The 20042-nt window shown below is 43.0% G+C and overlaps 1 protein-coding gene across 9 annotated transcripts in view; it reads right to left on the reverse strand.

The window, feature by feature from the left end:
• STIM1 (stromal interaction molecule 1) overlaps nucleotides 1-20042 on the reverse strand; it is a 181669-nt gene that overhangs the window by 74452 nt on the left and 87175 nt on the right. For all 9 annotated transcript variants that reach the window (XM_029956161.1, XM_029956159.1, XM_029956160.1 and 6 more), the window contains one exon: nucleotides 9857-9987. In XM_029956161.1, coding sequence (XP_029812021.1) covers nucleotides 9857-9987 — 131 coding nt within the window. The remainder of the gene's footprint in view (nucleotides 1-9856; nucleotides 9988-20042) is intronic.

A 20042-nucleotide genomic window follows, 5' to 3' on the forward strand; every position in this document is an offset into this window, starting at 1 on the left:
CGCTATGCCACCCCATAATTAAGTATTTACAAGGAAAAATGGGGGGCAGGTCATTCCGTTAGCCTAAGGACCAGGTTTCACCTGAAGAATGATGTCATTCACAGTATCACTCATCTCTGTTCTGCCCAAAAGGCCTGAGCAGACTTCAAAGTGTGATTTGCTTACAGGCCAGGTCAGAATGTTCTGCAGGGAAGGAGATAAGATGGTGATTGCACCAGGAGGCTAGCAGGAAGCTGGAAGGCAACCCAGAGAGATGCCTCCAAACTGTCACAATCCTTCAGGTTAGAGAAGATTTACTGCAGCAACAGAAATGTATACATAGAAACCTATGCTGAGGTTATCTGAAAAGTTGTTTGCAATTATTTCTTTCCTACCCTCCTTGCTGCATATAGTAAACATTAAACAAACAAATAACAACAACAAAAAGCATAAGCTCCAGGCTGTCAAAGCTGTTTGAAGAGGGAGCAAGGAAATCTATGTTCGGAATTGGGTCCAGAGACCAAGAGGAGAGTTCTGCTTCCCATGGCCCAGCATGACAGCAGTAGTGGGAGTCAGAGGGAGGCCTGGAGCACAAGGCAAATCCAGGAAAAATAAGACCAGGGCTACTTAGCCAAGTGCCTCTGACATCTCCCCTCCTGGAGCTCCATATAGCAAGTGCCAAGAATCTGATTCAGGCTCCTGGTATGTGGATGAGAGGGAATTACCACCTGGGCTCTCTCCATAGCTTTCTTGCCATCTTAGCTTTCCCATAAGTGACAGCTACAAAAAAGAAAAAGGGAGGATGGGAAGGAGAGGAGGAGGGAGGGGGAGGGAGAAGGGAGGGAAGGAGGCAGGCTGGGAGAGAAAAAGGAAGGATTCTCCAGGGCCCTTCAGTCTGGTATCCTCAAAAGCCATCTATATATACCTACCCAGAAATAAGCAAACTAGCTATCAGTTAGCTCTCCATGGATCTCCGCTTCCAGAAACCATGGTACTTCAGACTTAGAAGCCCCTCTGCATATCTGTCAAAGTTAGGAGTGGGGGAAACGGAGGTAGGAATCAACATGGTTTTCAAACTGCTTTCTATAGAGCCCTAGGGGTTCTTATGGGCTGGGCTATATAGCAAGACAAGTGGGAGGTGACTGCAACACCAACCAATGTTGTGGTGACACTTTTATTTCTTTAGCATCTTTATTTAGATATAATTTACATACCAGTGTAGTGTATAACTCAAGAGTTTTTAGCATATTCAAAGGTGTGCAACCTCACCACGAGTTTAGAACATTTTCAGCAGCCTGATGCAGATCTGAGTTGCAATAACCCCCAAAACGGATAACTATGTGCTAATTTCAGTCTCAGTTTCCTTATTGGTTATATGGGAAAATTAATATCTGCCCCACAGGTTTCTTGTAGATTCCATCAGAGAATGTACATAAAGCAGCCAGCTGGGGTCGTGTGGGCGGGAGCAGTAGCAGGAGGAGCAGGCACAGAGGCACTACCACTGTGAACAAAACCAGAGGCTGGGCACTTTCTACACATGATTTCATTTCATCTTGGCTATAGTCCTTCAAGGCAGAGACTACGGCTCTCATGTGACCATGAGAAAATGAAAGCTCACCGAGATTTAAGAAACTTTCCAAGGTCACACAACTCAGGGTGAAAGTACACCTAAAACCCTCATCTTTCTTGCTCCAAAGCCCAGGCATATTTTGCTCAGTCACACAGCCTTTCAGAATTCTTTTTTTTTTCTTGTCTTCATTTCTGCCCTCTTTGTACATGTTTTTCTTTAAGTCTTCCCCATTATTTTAACTACACTGATTGTATCTCCACCCGGATTCTGTATGTGATTCACAGCTCAGGGTAGAGAAGGGGTCACAGAGGTCAGATACACATATCATACACTACTAAGCGATGCCATATCTGGATCCTAGACCTTAACCCTCCTAGAAACAGCCCACCACTGACTCAGCCACTATCCTGGCCAAAAACTCATAAATCCAACGCACCCTGCCCCCTGCCCATGACCAGTCAATCCTGTACTCTAGCTCTGCCCTAAGGAAATAATATAAGGGGCATTCAGTGATAAGACAGGATCATTGCTTTCAAATTCAAATTTCAAAAAAACTTAACTCATCACCTTTGTGCTTAAGGCCCTGTATCAAGCACAGTGTGAGACACAGTGATGAATAAGACCTGGTCTCTGCCCCTGAAGGCACTCACAATCTAGGCAGACAACTAATTACAATACAGAGCAGAGCAGAATGCCAAACCAGAGATCCGTGCCAATTACTTCCCACATAAGGAAACAATAAGATTTCTAGGAGAAAGTACTTAATCTAGGCCAGTAGTTCTCAACCAGGGGCACTTCTGTCACCCAGGGCAATTGGCAATAGAGATATTTCGGTCGTCACAAGTTCTGGGGTAAGGGGTGACGGTGGAGGTTTGTTACAATATCTAGCAGGTAGGGGTTACGGATGCTGCGACACATCCCACAGGGTACAAGACAACTCCCTACAACCAAGAATCATCTAGCCCAAAATGCCACAATGCTGAGGTTGAGACACCCTGATCTAAGCCTTGGTGGACGAGTAGAATTTTTACAGGCAATAGGAGAGGCAGAGAGATGCTGAGATGAAAATTTATCTAAAGCAAAGGCACAGTGATAGGATAGAGAGAATATGTTTGAGATGGTTGCAGCATGAAGTAAGGGAATGTAGTGTAATGTGAACTAGTCAGGAGAGTGAAGGGCAGACTGTGGGAGCACCGATGGGCAGGTTAGAGTTTACACAGTGTAGGTTAACTTAGTAAGTAAAGGCAGGCTATTCTTAAAGTTTAATCATCTCTAAAAGATGGTTAATAACACCTAGCTCGTAGAGTTGTTAAGCGTTAAATAACACTGTATAAGCCAATAGCGGGGACATGGCTTGACACGTGGTAAGGATGGTCCTCTTCCATTGCACTCCTTTTACAAGGGAGAAGTAATGATCGGAGTTGTGCTTCAGTTATTCCAGTAATAGTGCAAAAAGGCAAACTTATAGGTAAGATAATGCAATCAAAATCATTAGGGCACAAAGCAAGACATTCTAATTATGTGCTAAATTGAGTTGATATAGATGTGTGCTATGGGAATTGGTACTGGGATGAGAGAGATCAGTGGGGGTGGGAAAGTCAGGGAAAGTTTATGCACAAAACGTGAGTCTGGAGCATTCCAGAGGACTCCTAGGACCGATATGGACAGGGCCAAGGGTTGAAGGGAGGGATATAAGAAGTTAACTCCAGCAAGGGGGAACTAGCCGAGCAGAGAAAGGGGCCTGAAATAAGCATGAACAGCTAGATCAGAGTGGGAGGAGGTAGGTCCAGAGAGTCTTAAGAAAGACCAAGGCCAGATTTGAAGGGATGGAGTGCTAGGCACAAGTAGTCAGATGGAATAAGAAAAGAAAACCATGTAGGACACGTGAAACCAAAATGTAACTTAGGAAGACCACTGGTGGCATGAACAACACCGCTGGGAAAGGGAAACTAGAGGCAAGAGAGCACTTGGAGGTGTCTGCAGCTATCTGGATGTAAGGAAATGAGGCCCAAAGCCAGAGGAGGGAAAGCAATTATTATTAATCATGCTGATAACTTCTGGCCATAACTGAGTTACTCACCCTCATCCAAATTAACCCAGGCTGGCCACAGCACTGCTTACATGCAAGAAGCACAGAGGCTTCTCTCTCCGTCCCTACATACCACCTCCCATCAAGTCCAATTCCTGCTGGCCTCTGGAGCTTGCAAGTAGAAGCGCTCCTCTCAAAGTTGAGTTCCCTCAGCCCTAATTCTAATTGGTGCAAGATTCCATCCTTCCCCTCTATCCTTCTCAACTCACAGAGCCTCCCACGACCCAGCATGCCTCTTGGTGGCGCTGTGAAAAAAGGTGGAAAGCAAGTCAACTTGTACCCTGCTAAAGTCAAATCGACCTGGTGACAGTACTATAATATGGCTTTGTTATCCACAACTCCTCTAGCCTTCCACATGGGTGGCGGGGAGGGGAATGAGAAGTTCTCACCTAGACCTTTTTTAAAGCACACAGGCATGTAGGCAGGAGGCTAGGGGAGCGGCTAGAGGAGTTGCAGCTCCTAGAAATGCATGGCCCTGCGCAGTCATGCCCCGCCGCCTCCATGGCAACTACTTGGGCGAATATAGAACTTGCTTCCTGCTGCGCCCTGGCCCTAGTCAAGTCAGCCGAGCTACTAGGGGTGGCTCCCAGAGCTGAACGCTGTGGTGCTGGTGCTGTGGCATGAGAGAGCTGGTCTGGAAGTCTTGCTATATACCTGCCCTCACTATCTGTACCATCACCCGAGGGAGGAAATACCATGGATTTAGCACCTATCCTGCACCAGACCTTTGCATGCATACATTAAATTCTTACAACCCTGCAAAGAATCACCCTCCTCAAACAGCTGAATAAACTGAGGCTTGGAGAGGTGAAGTTACCTGCCTTTCTGTCACATAGTAAGCGGAAGAGCCAAGTTTTGAATACAGGCCTGTCTGCATGAAAATGTATGTGGTTTCTGATGAAAACAATAACAATAATAATAATACTGAAAACTAACCATCACTGAGCCTCTATCATATGCCAGGCATGGTAATGAGTGCTCCGTATGCATTATTTCATTTTTTTTATATGTTTTATTTTTTTTTGAGAGAGAGAGAGACAGAGAGACAGAGAGAGAGACAGCCCAAGCAGGGGAGGGTCAGAGCGAGAGGGAGACACAGAATCTGAAGACAGGCTCCAGACTCTGAGCTAACTGTCAGCAAAGAGCCTGATGTGAGGGTCGAACCCACAAACCGCGAGATCATGACCTGAGCTGAAGCCAGACGCTCAACTGACTGAGCCACCCAGGTGCCCCTGCATTATTTCATTTAATCTTAGCAACAACTACATGAGATGCCTACCATTATTACTCCACTTCTAATGAAGAAACCGAGGCTAAAGGAGATTAAGTAACTTCTTCAAGTCTCCATGGTGGCTGAAGGCAGAGCCTAGGTCTGTGTGACTCCAGAGCACCACTTCTCAACACTGTGCTCTGCTGCTACACCACACGGCACAGACACTAACAAAAGCATAAGTTGATTTTGCAGCTTCCTGGGCTCATACTGCTACCTACCCTCCCCACCCCCCAAAATGTGTGATGGCACCCTTCCTCAAACCTCCCTTCTCAGCCAGACACAATGTTGCTACAGAGATTATCAAACAGTCATTCCACACAGCGATTAAATTAAGCACATATTATGTACGGGGCCCTCCTGGGCACTGGGGAAACAAGGCAAAATAACCAAATAAGGTCAGTCCCTGCCCTGAAAAGTCTCATGATCTGGTGAGAAAAACACATTGGTTAAACAAACATTAAAATACAACTGTCAGATACAAGTAACTTTCCAGGAAATACAGAAGAAATAGAAAGGGGGAAATAACCAGTATTCACTGAGCTTGAATCGTGTGTCCAGTACTATGCTGAGAACTTTATTCTTAATTAACATATGATGAAATTAACTTGGGGGGGTGATATAGTTATATGAGTTTTGATACATATTTAGATTCTTATAGCTGTCCCACAATCCAGACACAGGAAAATTCTATTACCACCCCCCATTCTGTCATTCTATCCCTTGGTAATGAAAGTCTCCCCATATTCCTAACCCCTAGTAACCACTGGCCTACTTTCCATCCCTACTTTCCCAGAATGTCACACAGATGGAATCATACAACACATTAACTTTTTGAGTCTGCTTTCCTTTACTCAATATAAGACCTCTGAGACCCATCTATGTTGTGTACATCAATAGTTCATTCCTTTTTATTGCTGAGCAGTTTTCCATAGTTTGTTTATACATCCACACATTGAAGGATGCTCGATTTGTGTCTAGTTTTTTGGTGCTTATGAATAAAGCTGCTATGAACATTTGTGTACAAGTTTTACTGTGAATATAAACTTTCATTTATTTATAGGGATAAATACCTAGAACTAGAATTGCTGGAGCATGTAGTGAATTGTGTTTAACTTCCTTAGAAACTCTAAAAGCAAAAGTTCTAGTGGCTCTACCTCCTTGCCTGGCAATTGGTGGTATCCATTTTTTCATTTTAGCCATTATGATAAGTGCACAGTGCTATCGTGCTGTGGTTTTAATTTGCGCTTCCCTAAGGGCTAGTGATACTGAGCATCTTTCCATGTGTTTATTTGTCATCCATATATCTTCTTTGATAAAGTGTCTATTCAAATCTTTTACCATTTTTTGTTAAGTTGCTTGGTTTCTGTTGAGTTTGGGGGAGATATTTTTGCTGGAAACTTTACCGGCACTTTTCTCCCTGAATTCTGACAATAGCCCTGCAAGGGCTGAAATCATTAATGGCCATTTTACCTGAGAAAATTAAAGGGGAAGTGACAGAACTACTATAATCACAGTTCTTCCTAATTTCAGAAGTTTACTTCTCATTTAATTGCCTGTGACATACAGACCACTAGAATGCAATCTCTATGAAATGCATAGCCCTATAACAGGTATTCAACAAAAATTTGTGTTGTGGCTGGATAAATACCCTTGATTTTCCATGTAGGTTCCAGAGAAGAAAATACCACTGTTCTCAAAGTGTCAGGTCCAGTTGTAGGGACAGAGGTTTTAGACAACCTCTGTCCATCCACCTCAAACTGTCAGGACAACCTGACAGGACCATCCCACTGTAACGTGCCCTTGCCCATGGGCAGTGTCCCCACCAGAGGTCTCAGTAGAACACAGTAGAATGCAGATCATGAATTTCCACACTGTTGGGCTGGGAGAACTCCCTCCCAGCTTTGCCAAGAAGGGCATCATCACCATTAGTGCCATCTCGCTTATCTGAAGAGCCCACAATCCTCAGCCTCTGCTAACTAGGACAGAAGCAAGCAAAGGTAGTCTTGTTTGGCTGCCCCACATGCCGATAATTACATATTTTCTATAAAATGTCTGCTGAGTCTCAGTTTACCATACATCTAATTTCATAGCCCAGAGAGGAGTAAACAGAAATTAGAAATGAGGATGAATCACAGAAGAGACAGGGAAATTATAAGAAGAAATCACAACAATGCATAAAGGAATCTAGGCCCTGGGGTAGTTGTGGAAGAGGACTGATGGCATGTTCTGAATGAGCTAAAGAAAGTTAACACTCTGTTCACAATAATCTATACAGAGAAAGATATATTTCATAAATGGCTAAAATGTTAAAAGATCCAGAACTGAGGTTATAGTTCAGTTACCTGGAAAACTTACTGATATGAGGCTAAACAAATGAGGCCTAAAGATATTCCTTCAGACTTCTGCTAAGATCCTTGGGGAATCAGTGGTGTTTTCAAATGGTCACAAAAAACTCTGGTCCATCATGGCCAGTACCACCAGGGTCTCATCTCTGCTCAGCACCCATGAGCCAATATTCTAAGCTCTGAGCAGTCCACCCAACGTGCCAGATAGAACCTGAACTCCAAGGCTGTCTCATATATGTTTAGACTGACTTAAGCACACATACTTCGCTACCATTACTTTCTCTTTCAAAGACAGTAGCTTGTGACTGATGGCGAAAACCCAGACTGGCAGGCCCCTCTCACCACAAGAGGCCTGAGCCTGCGGGAGAGAAGTTGAAGCCAAGGCAAGGCAGAAGCTACCCTGAAAAAGAACAGCACACCACTGGCACAGCGAAGAAAGAGAAGGGTGACAGCTTTTGTGTTACTTTAGAACAGTTTGTGCTGATGAGCTTTTTGTTGTGGTAACATTCCTCTAAAAAGAACATTTTCTTCCTCCCCTCATTGACAAAGCAACTCAGCAGAAAGTGAAAAAAGAAGGAGCAGGTGACAAGGATATCCAGGAATTTGTGGATCTTGGATCATATCACCTTCTTAACTGGTGTGCCACCCTTCCCCCAGTCCTGTGGCCAGGCCCCCAGAGAGAGATCAGGAAACCTCTAGTCTTCATTTACATCCAGGAACATGGTTCCATTTCCAGCATGAACCAACAAAATCCAGGTCCTTTGAGGGCCAGTGCCACTTCAAGATGCAACCAAAACTTTCATCATGGCTGTTGTCCTTGCTCAAGAACCTACAATTGCCAGGTTCCACAAGTATACATCTCTCAGCCTAGTCGCCTGGGCCCCACTTTCCTTTCCAGGTTTTTGTCCTGTGGTCTTCCACCATAGTCACTCAATCCAACCAAACCCACCCAGCTCCCCCACATCTGGATTCATGCTGGCTCCCTACTTACCGCTCAGGCGGCCCCACCGGTCCACTCTACCCAAATGTTTGCTTCTGTTCCAGGAAGTCTATATTTCTCCTCTTATAAATTCCTTAGACATCACCCAGTTCAACCTAATGCAAGGTCACCTCTGCTAACCAGTCAATGGAGCGCTGTATTCTAGTTGCCCATCTCACGTCACAGGGAGTTCACTATGTACTTACCAAGGAAGCCTTTCCCATGATAAGATGGCACTATAAGGTGATTTTTTATTCTAGAAGAATATGCCAATATTATACTTTTCCCATATTGGTCCTGGTCCTGCCTTTAGTTTAAGAGAAACAATATATCAGTACTTAACAGCACGAGCTTTGAAATCAGAACTGCGCTCGTGTCCAGTGTGTCCTTGAGCAAAATGCTTCACCTGTCCAAGGCTCCAGTCCTTGACAATAATACCAACTTGAAAAGGCTGTTATGAAAGGTAAAAGAGTAACTACACAGAGCTTAACACCACACCTGGCATAGAATAAGAATTCAATAAAGGAGAGCTAGTGCTGCAGTTTTCATTGTCATCACTGTCGTTACTTAAATCTGATTCCTCCACTCCTAATGTATGTGAAGATAGAAATTATATTTCCTGAATCTGTTCTTTCCCAGGCTCAAGTTTCTTCACTAGACTGTAAATGATAGGAGGACAGATGTGTGTGTCCCATTTACTGCCACAACCCCATGTCTACAACAGTGTCAGGCACATACATAATAAGCACCTATAAATACTAAGTTCTAGTGTCCCTGCCCTTCAGCATTCAGGTCACCCTTTTCTGTCTAGGCTCATTCTGTTCCAAACACTTCTGACAGTGTGAGATCCAAGGTTGAACTCAAAACTAGGCTTACCTCTCTCTCCTGACATACACCATGTCACTATTAAAGATTTGGCATAACTTGGCAGATTCACCAAACTGCTGGCCCACATTGAGCTTGAAATCAACAGAAACCTTTCAATCTTTTCACACATGATGACTGTGCATTCTGGGCTCTGTGGAATTGGAACCGTAGTAATGCCAAAAGGTGAAACAATAACAGAGCTTTTTCCATCTAGAGTTTCCTCTCACTCCTACTATCTGGACCACTCAACCACTTCCCAGCAACTGCAGCCTGGAATTCAGAATGATCTTTCTAGGAACATGTGTTTCTTCCTCCTGAGCAGAATGTAAACTCCCAAAGGGCAAGATAATGCCTGTTTTGACATCTCTCCTACATGCCAACACAGGGCTGAGCACATAGTAAGTACAGACTGATGCCCTCCATCTGCAGCAGGACTGCGGGTTCAGGAGAACTGTGGAGACCAATCTCGGGACTCCCTCTCCCTCTCAAACAGCACAGCTCAGTCAGCATTGTGCTTCTAGCCAGTAGGCATATGGGAGTCAGTCCAGGCATAGACACAGACAGCGGGACTGCACTCAGACAGGCTGGCTCCTCCAGGGCTGTTCTGCTGAGAATCACCCCCTTTGACCGGAGGGAGCTCCTAGAGAACAAGCCAATATGAAGAACATCTCTCCATGGGGAAGAGTGTCAAGGCAGCTTTCAGGGACTGTCCACATGGGAAGAGAAGAGAGCCTGGCAGGGGGAGAGAGCTCACCTCATCGCTTTCTTCCACGTCCACGTCACCATTGGCATCATCGTCCATCAGCTTGTGGATGCTGCGGACTGCATCAAAGCTGAGCTTCTCATCCTCACTGTGGCATAGGGGCTTGTCAATCCGGCAAAACTCTGTACAGGAAAAGCAAGAGACAACATTACTGTGGGCACTGCCGGCCTCTGATACCCACCTGTCTCAGTGTCCTTAGCCTCTAGCACCTCAGTCCTCATGTAGCCACTTAAATAGCTATTTATACAGCAAGAAAACTGTTTCATCCAGTCTTCAACTCTCTAACCCAGGATGTGCTGAGCTCTCCCATTTAAGGACAATGTTCTATTATCCTGATAGCTCCATGGCGGGAAAGTCAAGCATAAGGCTGGGAATTCTCGGGGATCTAGACAACACGAATAGGTAACTCACAAGAAAAAATACAAATGAGAGAAAATATAAATAGCCAGTGAACACAGGAAAAAAAAGTTTAGCCTTACCAGTAAGCAAAGAAGTACATATTCAAGCTAAATACCATCATTTTTAATCAGTCAATAAATAAATGCATGTGAATACAATCTTTCTAGAAACAGCAAGAGAGCCCATTCATTGCAATGCCAAAATAATATGTAGTTTTCCTTTTCATTCACTTTGTCACTGCTGGTAATAATAACCACACAAACTGGAGAAACCCTTCACATGCTATGCCCGCCTGTAGACAGCTACAGTCAGCAAATAGCTCAGACATCTAAGGTCCTGAGCACACTGGGTGCAAGAGCGTGACAGGTCTACACTGCAGCTTCCTCCACCCACCAGCACAGTCATTCATGTAACTCGAAAACCACCATGGGGACCGAGGCCACCTACTCCTCTCTTAGAACCGTGTAAAACATCATGCACACATACACGGTGGTCCAGCCTGGCATCTAGTCTTAGCTCTACCATATGAGGTCACGTCCCTTCTCCAGGCCTCATGTTCACTATCTGAAAAAGATATTTTAGCTGAAGCTTCTAATATGTCTTCCAATTCTTAGATTCTAAAATTCCTCTTTCCCTGATCTTGACCCTGATCTTGATACCTTCTCTCCAGCAAAAACTCCTCAGATTACTCCCAAGGAAGAAGCTGTCACAGGAGAGAAAACAAAGACAGGGTAAAGAGGCTGTGACTGTGAAGCCTTCTACAAGGCATTGATCAAAGACTTGAAATACTCCAATCCATTTAATCATTCAGTTGACTGCTGGTCAGAGACAGGGAATGGACAGGACAAGTCAACTCTCTGTCACTCACTAATTGCTCAAACCCTTTTCAAAATGAAGGAGGGATATACATGTTAAATGTGTAAAGTGTCCCAGATGTGACTCAATAAATACATGTTGTATACTGGAGCTCACAGATGTTAACTGTTGGGTCCCAAATCAAAGACAGCTGAAGAGATCCAGAGAGAGCCCAGGTCTACTGACTCCCAGGTGGGTACTTCAGCTGACTATGCCAAGGTGACCAAACAGCTCTAGGGTGGTTTCATCTTCCAGAAGTCACAGATGGTAAGAAGCACACTGAAGAAATGGCTTTATAGAAGACCAAAAGTAAGGGGTACCTGGGTGGCTCCATCAGTTAAGAGTCTGACTTTGGCTCAAGTCATGATCTCGAGGTTCAGGGAGTTCGAGCCCCACACCTAGCTCTCTGCTGTCAGCACAGAGCCCACTTCAGATCCTATGTCACCCTCTCTCTCTGCCCCTCCCCCGCTCATGCGCATGCATGCTCTCTCTCTCAAAAATAAACATTAAAAAAAAGACAAGTAAGATGAATACTATACATGCAAAAGAAATACCTCCATATAACTGTATATTCTTCTACATGTGTCCTGCTGAGTTGGGAGTGGAGAGTGGAAGGTGGAGTAAAGTGTCGGTGGTAGAATGCAACCAAAGATTAAGGCATTGTTTCTCAATTTCCTCACCAACAAGAGCTCCTGACATGATTATTTAATTTATAGACTCCTATCCATGAGCTACCTATTGAAAGATATTGCAGTAACTAACGACTGGTTCATGGATGAGGCACACAGCTCTGGGATTAGCATAACCAACATAATGCTTTCCTTCCCTTAGTCCTCTTTTTGTGTTATCAGAGGCACATATAATAGCCTATCAAAATGAGAAAAAATTTGCCCATCAGAGATTTTTAATCAGCAAATGATGAGCCCATTTAAACAACATTTATTGAATGCTCTTAATAGGTCAGGCTCTGTATTCAGCATGGGGCATAAAGAGAGATGAGTCAGATCTCGCCCCTGCTCTCAAGGAGCTTAGTTATAAAAGTAGGGAAGAGGGACAGGCACCTGGGTGGCTCAGTTGGTTAAACATCTGACTCTTGATTTCAGCTCAGGCTATAATTCATGAGATTGAGCCCTGCATTGAGCTCTGGCAGTGCAGAGCCTACTTGGGATGCTTGCTCGCTCTCGTGCTCTCTCTCTCTCTCTCTCTCTCTCTCTCTCAGTGCTTCCCCTTCTTGCGTGAGCACCAGTGCACTCATATGCACTCTCCCTCTGCCTCTTTCTCACTCTCAAATTAAATTAATAAACCTAAGTATATATGTATATGTATATGTATATGTATATGTATATGTATATTATTAAAAGTAGGGGAGAAAGGCAATTAAAACACTGTGTGTTAAGTACCACAACAGAAAGAATCAGGATTACCCTAGGGGTTAGCAAACTTTTTCTGTAAAAGGCCAGACAATAAATAATTCAGGATTTATGAGCCATATAGTCTCTGTTACAACTACTTAACTCTATCATAGAGCACAAAAGCCACCATAGATAAAACATGAGTAAATGAGCTTATCTGTGTAATAAAACTTTATTCACAAAAACAGGCAGTGGGCTGGATTTGATCCTAGGGTCATAGTTTGCTGACCCTTGTTCTAGAAAACCTTAGGTAGCACACCTGAACCACATTAGGTTGACAGATTTCTGACTCAAAGCAGAGAAATACAATCTTTTCATTAGCCTGTATCCACAAACAGGTTTATCATAAGTAAAGCACAATTTCTAATAGACTTTTTTTAAGTTTATTTATTTTTGAGAGAGAGAGAGAGAGAACAGGGAGGGACAGGGAGAGAGGGAGCCACAGAATTTGAAACAGGCTCCAGGTTCTGAGGGGTCAGCACAGAGCCCAACGCAGAGCTCGAACTCATGAACCTCAAGATTCTGACCTGAGCCCAAGTCGGACACTTAACTGACTGAGCTACCCAGGTGCCCCTAATAAGCTTTTTTAAATGCTAGAAATAGTTTAAATGCTGAGCTCTAAGGACTGGGGACCTCCAGGCTGGACATCGGTGGCCTAAGGTCAGATAGCCACTCTCCCAAAGGTCCATGGCAGGTCCAAGAAGTTTAGGCTTCAAATGCTAGGCTCTGGTTTGTAAACTGATCAGACAGACACGTAACCTTTTCTGCTGGCATCATCTGTCATAGAGAAGCATTTAGGGGACTGAGAATAAAGGAGTACAAAATCTTGATGTCCCATAAGACCATAGAATCCTATCCAGAAAAACCATGTTAGCCAAAATTCACGAATGACTCATTCTACCAAGCATTTACTAGGCTGTTTCTCTCCTTCCTGAAACCTCTTCTATCTTCTCTTCTACATTTCAATCTGGCAAGGTTTCCCAGAGCCATCTGGAAATACCTTAGAAGATCCACCCATTTAGCAACACATTCTTAATAAAAGAGCCCTGGGCTTGGAGTCAGAACACATATGACAAAATCCCAGCTCCATTAGTTACATCTATATGATGTTGGACAGGATGTTCAACTTCTCTGAGCCTCCAACATCTCATTTTCAAATTGAGGATAATTATCTCTGCTGACAAGGTTTTTGTGAAAATTAAGACCACATTTATTCCAACGCCTAGCATAGCACAGGGCTTGCAAGAAGCTGACAATCAATACATGTGTAGTTTCCTTCTTTCCTCAGAGCAACATGTGAACAGTTCCCTGCTAACTTCAGCCACTCTCCCTATTAAAGACGATGAAAAATCAAACACAGTATGTACAACCCAACCAAATTGATCAGTCACATATTCCAGATGAATCAGCAAGTGATTCTGACAATAGCCTGTATTCCCACAGCATTTATGTGTCTATCACCAATAACATTTATCATACTGTGTTGCAGTTCTGTTTCATTTGTCTTCCCTATCAAACTACGATATCCATAAGGACTTGGGACCATGTCCCCAGCAGCAAGCAAAAACCACATTCTAGATAGATAGATAGATAGATAGATAGATAGATAGATAGATAGATAGATAGATAGTCGATGTTTTTTGAATGAATAACTAAATAACAACTAACAATTATGTGTAGGATTTCCCTAGGCATAAAAGAAAACAGTAAATAAAAAGAATAGCACAGGAACAGGCTTTTAAATTTTTTGGTCTCAGGGCCCCTTTATACACATAAAAATTGTAAATCCCAAAACTAATATCTACCATATTAGAAATCAATATACAAATTCTAATAATAGCAACTAATTCATTTTAGACCAATAAATCTCCTATGTATTAATTTAATAAGATTTTTTATTAAAAATAATTGTTTTCTTGGAAAAACATTTTTTAAGTTTATTTATTTTGTGGGGTGCCTGGGTGGCTCAGTCAGTTAAGCACCCAACTTCAGCTCAGGTCATGATCTCATAGTTCGTGGGTTTGAGCCCCACATTAAGCTCTGTGTTAACAGCTCAGAGCCGGGAGCCTGCTTCAGATTCTGTGTCCCCCTCTCTCTGCCCTTCCACTGCTCATGCTCTGTCTCTCTCTCTCTCTCAAAAATAAACTTTATTATTAAACTTTTTAATGTTTATTTATTTTTGAGAGAGAGGGAGTGCATGTGTGCACATGCACGTCCAAGTGGGGAGGGTCAGAGAGAGAGGGAGAGAGAAGCCCAAGCAGGCTCAGCACTGTCAGCACAGATCCCAATGTGGGGCTCGATTTCATGAACCATAAGATCATGACCTGACCCAAAATCAAGAATCAGATGCTTAACCAAATAAGCCATCCCGACCCCTGGAAAAAAATGTTTTCTGAGAAGGATGGAACTGTTTTTACATTTTTGCAAATCTCTTTGATGTCTGGCTTAATAAAAGACAGTTGTAGTCTTATTATATCTGTTTCCACATTCAATGTGTTGTTTTGATCTGTAATATGTAGTTGAAAAAGACAGGAATATTTTAATAATCTTCCAGATATCTGTGAACATTCTTCTCTGATATCACATCAAAATGGACAAGTAGTAGGTTTATTAAAGATTAGTTGCAATGTGAAATTTGAAACCATACAGATGAACTTTTCGTACTCTATTACATTAAAATCTATTGGTCTATCTTGCACTTCGAATGATCTTTTATCTAGGAGTGATTTTGTAACATGATGCACTGGTCGCATGGAAACTTCCAAATTTGACCCATTTCATTTCTACAATATCAAAATAATCACAGTTATTAATATCACCACTAATTACATCAGAAAACCTTTAAATCTGGGGCAGCTGTCAAGCTCACAGTGGCAGATCCAAGTTTTCCAAAATTCTAAGTTTTAAATGAAAACTAATTTTATCATTGGCAATAAATACTACCAGTTGTTTTCCTTTAATAGCAGACTCACTTCATTCATTTTTAAGAAAGTATGTGCCAAATATGTGAGTCTGAGTAAGTATAGTTTATCTGTCAATTATTCTTTCACAGAAAAATGGTGTTCCCTGAAAAAAGGAGGCAGCTCAACTCATAGCTCAGTGGCACAAATGCTCTTCCTTGAAATAAACATCAGGACACCCGGGTGGCTCACTGGGTGAAGCACCCGACTTGAGCTCAGGTCATGATCTCGCCGTTCATGGGTTTTAGCCCCGTGTCAGGCTCTGTGCTGACAGCTCAGAGCCTGGAACCTGCTTCCGATTCTGTGTCTCCCTCTCTCTCTCTGTACCTCTCCCACTCATGCTCTGTCTCTCCTCTCTCTCTCTCTCTCAAAAATAAACATTTAAAAAATTCAATAAAAAAATAAAAATTTTAATTAATCTTTTAAAATGAAATAAGTATCAAATTCTACATACAGCCGAAGTGGTTTATGCATACTTCCTGTTTCATCACACAGAACACTAAAGAGAACATGTATTCATGGGACACAATCTAATAGAATTAATACATTTTAACTTATTTATTTAAAAAAAATTTTTTTAAACAGAGTGCATGTTGGTGAGGAATGCCACGCCCAGTGCTGTTCTGGGCCTCTGCTCTGATGCCTGCTAAGGTCCCAGTAGTTTTACTTCATTGCTTTTGGGCCATCACTGCAAATGTAGACACAGAAGAAAAAGACAAATAACATCTTGGCATTATTATTAAGATGTCTTTGACCTTCTGGACCCCTGAAAAGATCTTGGTGACCCCAATGGTCTGTAGACCACACTTTGTTAACCGCTGGCAGCCAAAACCACAATGTCTTTCCCTCATGTTCAAACCTCTTCTCCTTTCTCCAAGCAGAGCTAATCATTTACTGCTCTATGCTCCTAAGCACTTCATACATAACTCTGTTGTATTAATTCTCATGCTCGAAGTTGTTTGCATGCCACATCCAGAAAAGGGCAAGGACTAAGTTTGACTCACCCTATCCCTTCGAGCCTAGGATGGCACCATCACTAACATCCACCCTGTCAAGTATGAACTCAGCAAATGCTTGCTGAATGAATGAGTGCACCAATGGATTCATAACAAACTGTATCTCCCCCAAAGACAAGAGAATTCCTGAACACGTATCTGTAGGCGTGCAGCAAAGCCACCACAGTTAAGCCTGACAATGGATTGTCTGCTATGAGACACAAGCCCAAAGGGAAAGAAGTGAGACAAACAGCAGTCAAAGAAGGTACAGATGAGGAAAAGAGAAGGGCACTGGTCAGACTGTTCCTTACCATTTGGCTGGCACCTGAAGTGAATCTGAAAACTGCTGAATTTGCCTCATTGGTTGAGAATAATTTCTCCACTTCACCGCCCAGCCCCCAAGTCTGACCAGCAGTGACTCTTGATGGGATCAGAATCTACCCTTACCCTTAGAAAGGGCTCAAAAGACTCTTAAGATGGAGTCCCAGCCCTGGGAAGACTGAGTGGACCAAGGGCCATAAGATCCAAGAGATAAAATGGCACAGAGGAATGAGGCTGGGGGTCTAGGGAAGGGGGGGAGGAGAAAGTACCCTCTACACAAAAGTATAAAGAATGAGAAAGGGAACTAGTTTGGGACCTGGAACTGGCAAAAAAGGTCCCACGTGGAACACAGCACACTAGGTCTAGCCACAGAGGAGAGAGAGGAGAGAGGAGTCACATCCCCACGCTAAGTGAAAGCAAGCCTCCTGGGGGATGGTCCTGCCCCTGTTCGAACATCATGTCTTCATATCCAAGAAGAGGCCCGGCTCTTCTCAGCAGGGGCAGGAATTCAGAAGAGCTTTCCTTACAGACAAAGCAGGCACTGATTTCAGCTACCCAAGAAGCACAGACACAAAAGACTTCCCATTTCTCCCTCTACGGAGAACATAGCAAAAGAGTAATAATAATATCCCATATAACACCAAGACTGAGCCCTAAGGTGACAGACTATGAACTTTGGGTGATTATGATGTATCCATATAGGCTCGCCCTTGGTAAAAAAAAAAAAAAAAAAATGGGGTTGTCTATGCATGTGTGGAGGCAGAGGATATGTGGGAAATCTCTGTATCTCCTTCTGAATTTTGTTGTAAACCTAAAACTGCCCTAAAGAAAATAAAGTTTTAAAAAAAGCCTGGCCTACAATGTGTGTGTGGTCAATAAAGATTCTTACAGTTCTTACTAGCATGCTTTAAAATATTGTATGTTGTGGGGCACCTGGGTGGCTCAGTTGGTTAGGCAACCAACTTCGGCTCAGGTCATGATCTTGTGGTTTGTGAATTCGAGCCCCATGTCAGGCTCTGTGTTGACAGCTCAGGGCCTGAAGCCTGCTTTGGATTCTGTGTCTCCCTTCCTCTCTGCCTCTCCCCATGCCTGTACAGTCTCTCAATCTCTCTTTCTCTCTCTCAATCTCTCTCTCTCTCTCTCTCTCTCTCTCTCTCTCTCTCTCAAAAATAAATAAACATTTAAAAAATAAATAAATAAAAAATAAAAATAAGAATATTATATGTTGTGGGTTTAACTCCTATGTCGGGCTGCCTGCTGTCAGCACAGAGCCAACTTTAGGTTCTCTGTCCACCCCTCCTTGACCCAACCCCATTCCCTCTCTCAAAACTAAACACTAAAAAATATTATATGTGTTTATTATAATGAGAGATAATTATATTTTCACTCTAACCTGTGATCTGAATATTCCAATAACAATTTTTTTTAATTTACAGGAAATATAATTAAAGAAAGCCCTCAGTGGAAACAAAAGTTCACAGCATTGACTGTGTATAAAGCTCCAACACGCAACATGATGACATATACCCCTGAGCTCCGCCAGCATTCCTGACTTTGTACCTCTTCCGGCCTTACTTGAGTCAGCTTACTACTGCAGTTATTCGAGGATATCTGAGGACAGAGTTCACATCTTTTTCATTTTTTCAGAGTACCTACCACCACTTCGCACATGATACACTTATTTGTTTATTTGTTTACTGCCCATCTGCCTCCAATAGAAGTAAGGCTCACAAGAGCAGGGACTTTTTTGTTCCCTTTGGTATCCCCAGGGACTCAGACAGTGCCTGGTACACAGTAGGTATTCACTATAGATCTGCTGAATGAATAAATCTGTTTTCATGAATGTGCAAAGCAGGTTTCTCCTCCAGACTTGACTTTTAAATGTTGGGGTTTTAAGGAATCTAGGTTCACTCCCAGGCTCTCTTCTCTTCGTAGGACTGACTCTCTCTCCAAGAGGGATCTGATCCCTCCTCACAGCTTCAATTATCATTTAAAAAAATGACTAGTTATTGCCAACTCCCCCCAAAAAGCAAGATGATGTTTCTGCTTCAAGCTTCCCTTCTAACCCTCAGAAACCCATAGAATCAAACTACCTACTAAATACCTCCACATGGATGTCTGACAGGAACATGAACTAAATCTAAACTCATTAGTTCCTCCCCGAGTCTCCTACTTCTCCAGTTGCCGGGGTCAGAAACCTGGACATCTGACTCTCCCTCACTCCCCACGCCTAATCAAGCACCTGTCCTTCAAGACTCCTCAACTATTCCAAATTCTCTTCTCCTCAGCAATCAGCAGGAATGCTAACTATAGGCAATGCTGCTGCATACCAGCTGATTATCTGTCCAAGTCATCTCCCTGCTTAAAACCCTTCAAAAGCTTTTCATGACTCTTAAGATGAAGTTCAAATTTCTTAAAGTGGCCTGCAAGGCCCAGAACGATTTGTCAGCTGCCACATTTCTGGTCTCTTGTCCAACGACTGCCTTTGCTTTGTGCAATCCTTCTTTCATGTTCCAAGTTTCCCCCTTCCCTTCACATAGCACGCTGGTTCTTAACTCTGGCTGCACGTTAGACTCGCTTAGGGAGCACTTACGTTGCTGATGCCCAAGCCCCATCCCAGGCCAATTAAATCAGTATCTTTGTGGATGGGATGTAGGCATGGGTTTGGTTTTAGAGGGGTTTTAGTTTTTTGTTTTTCTCTGAGACATACCATAAATACAGCAAAATATATAAATAAACATATAGATCGGTTAACTTTTACATATGTGCATATCTAAGTAACTCTTCACCCAAATCAAGAAATGGAACATTCCCCACACTCTGGGAAGACTTCCTCCCTCTTGCCCCTTTCCAGTCAATACTATCATCACCACTACACCTCACCCCACCCCACAGTGGTAACAGCTCTTCTGACTTTTATCACCATAGATGAGTCTTGCCTTTCCTTGACATTTATAAAAATAGAGCATGGAAACGTTTTAAGGCAGAGTTGCACACAATAAAATGTCCCCATCTTAAGTGCAGAGTTCAGTGTGTCTGACAAACACACTCACTTGTATAACCACCACCCTCATCAAGATATAGAACATTTCCATCACCCCAAAATGTTCCCACTTGGTACTTTGCTGCCAAACCACACACCCCACCCCGTACAAGCACTGATCTCATTTCTATCATTATAAATTAGTTTCACCTGCTTTAGAACTTCAAAGAAATATAATCACCAGTATGCATT

The sequence above is a fragment of the Suricata suricatta genome, chromosome 11, assembly GCF_006229205.1.
Source record: "Suricata suricatta isolate VVHF042 chromosome 11, meerkat_22Aug2017_6uvM2_HiC, whole genome shotgun sequence".
NCBI lineage: Eukaryota > Metazoa > Chordata > Mammalia > Carnivora > Herpestidae > Suricata > Suricata suricatta.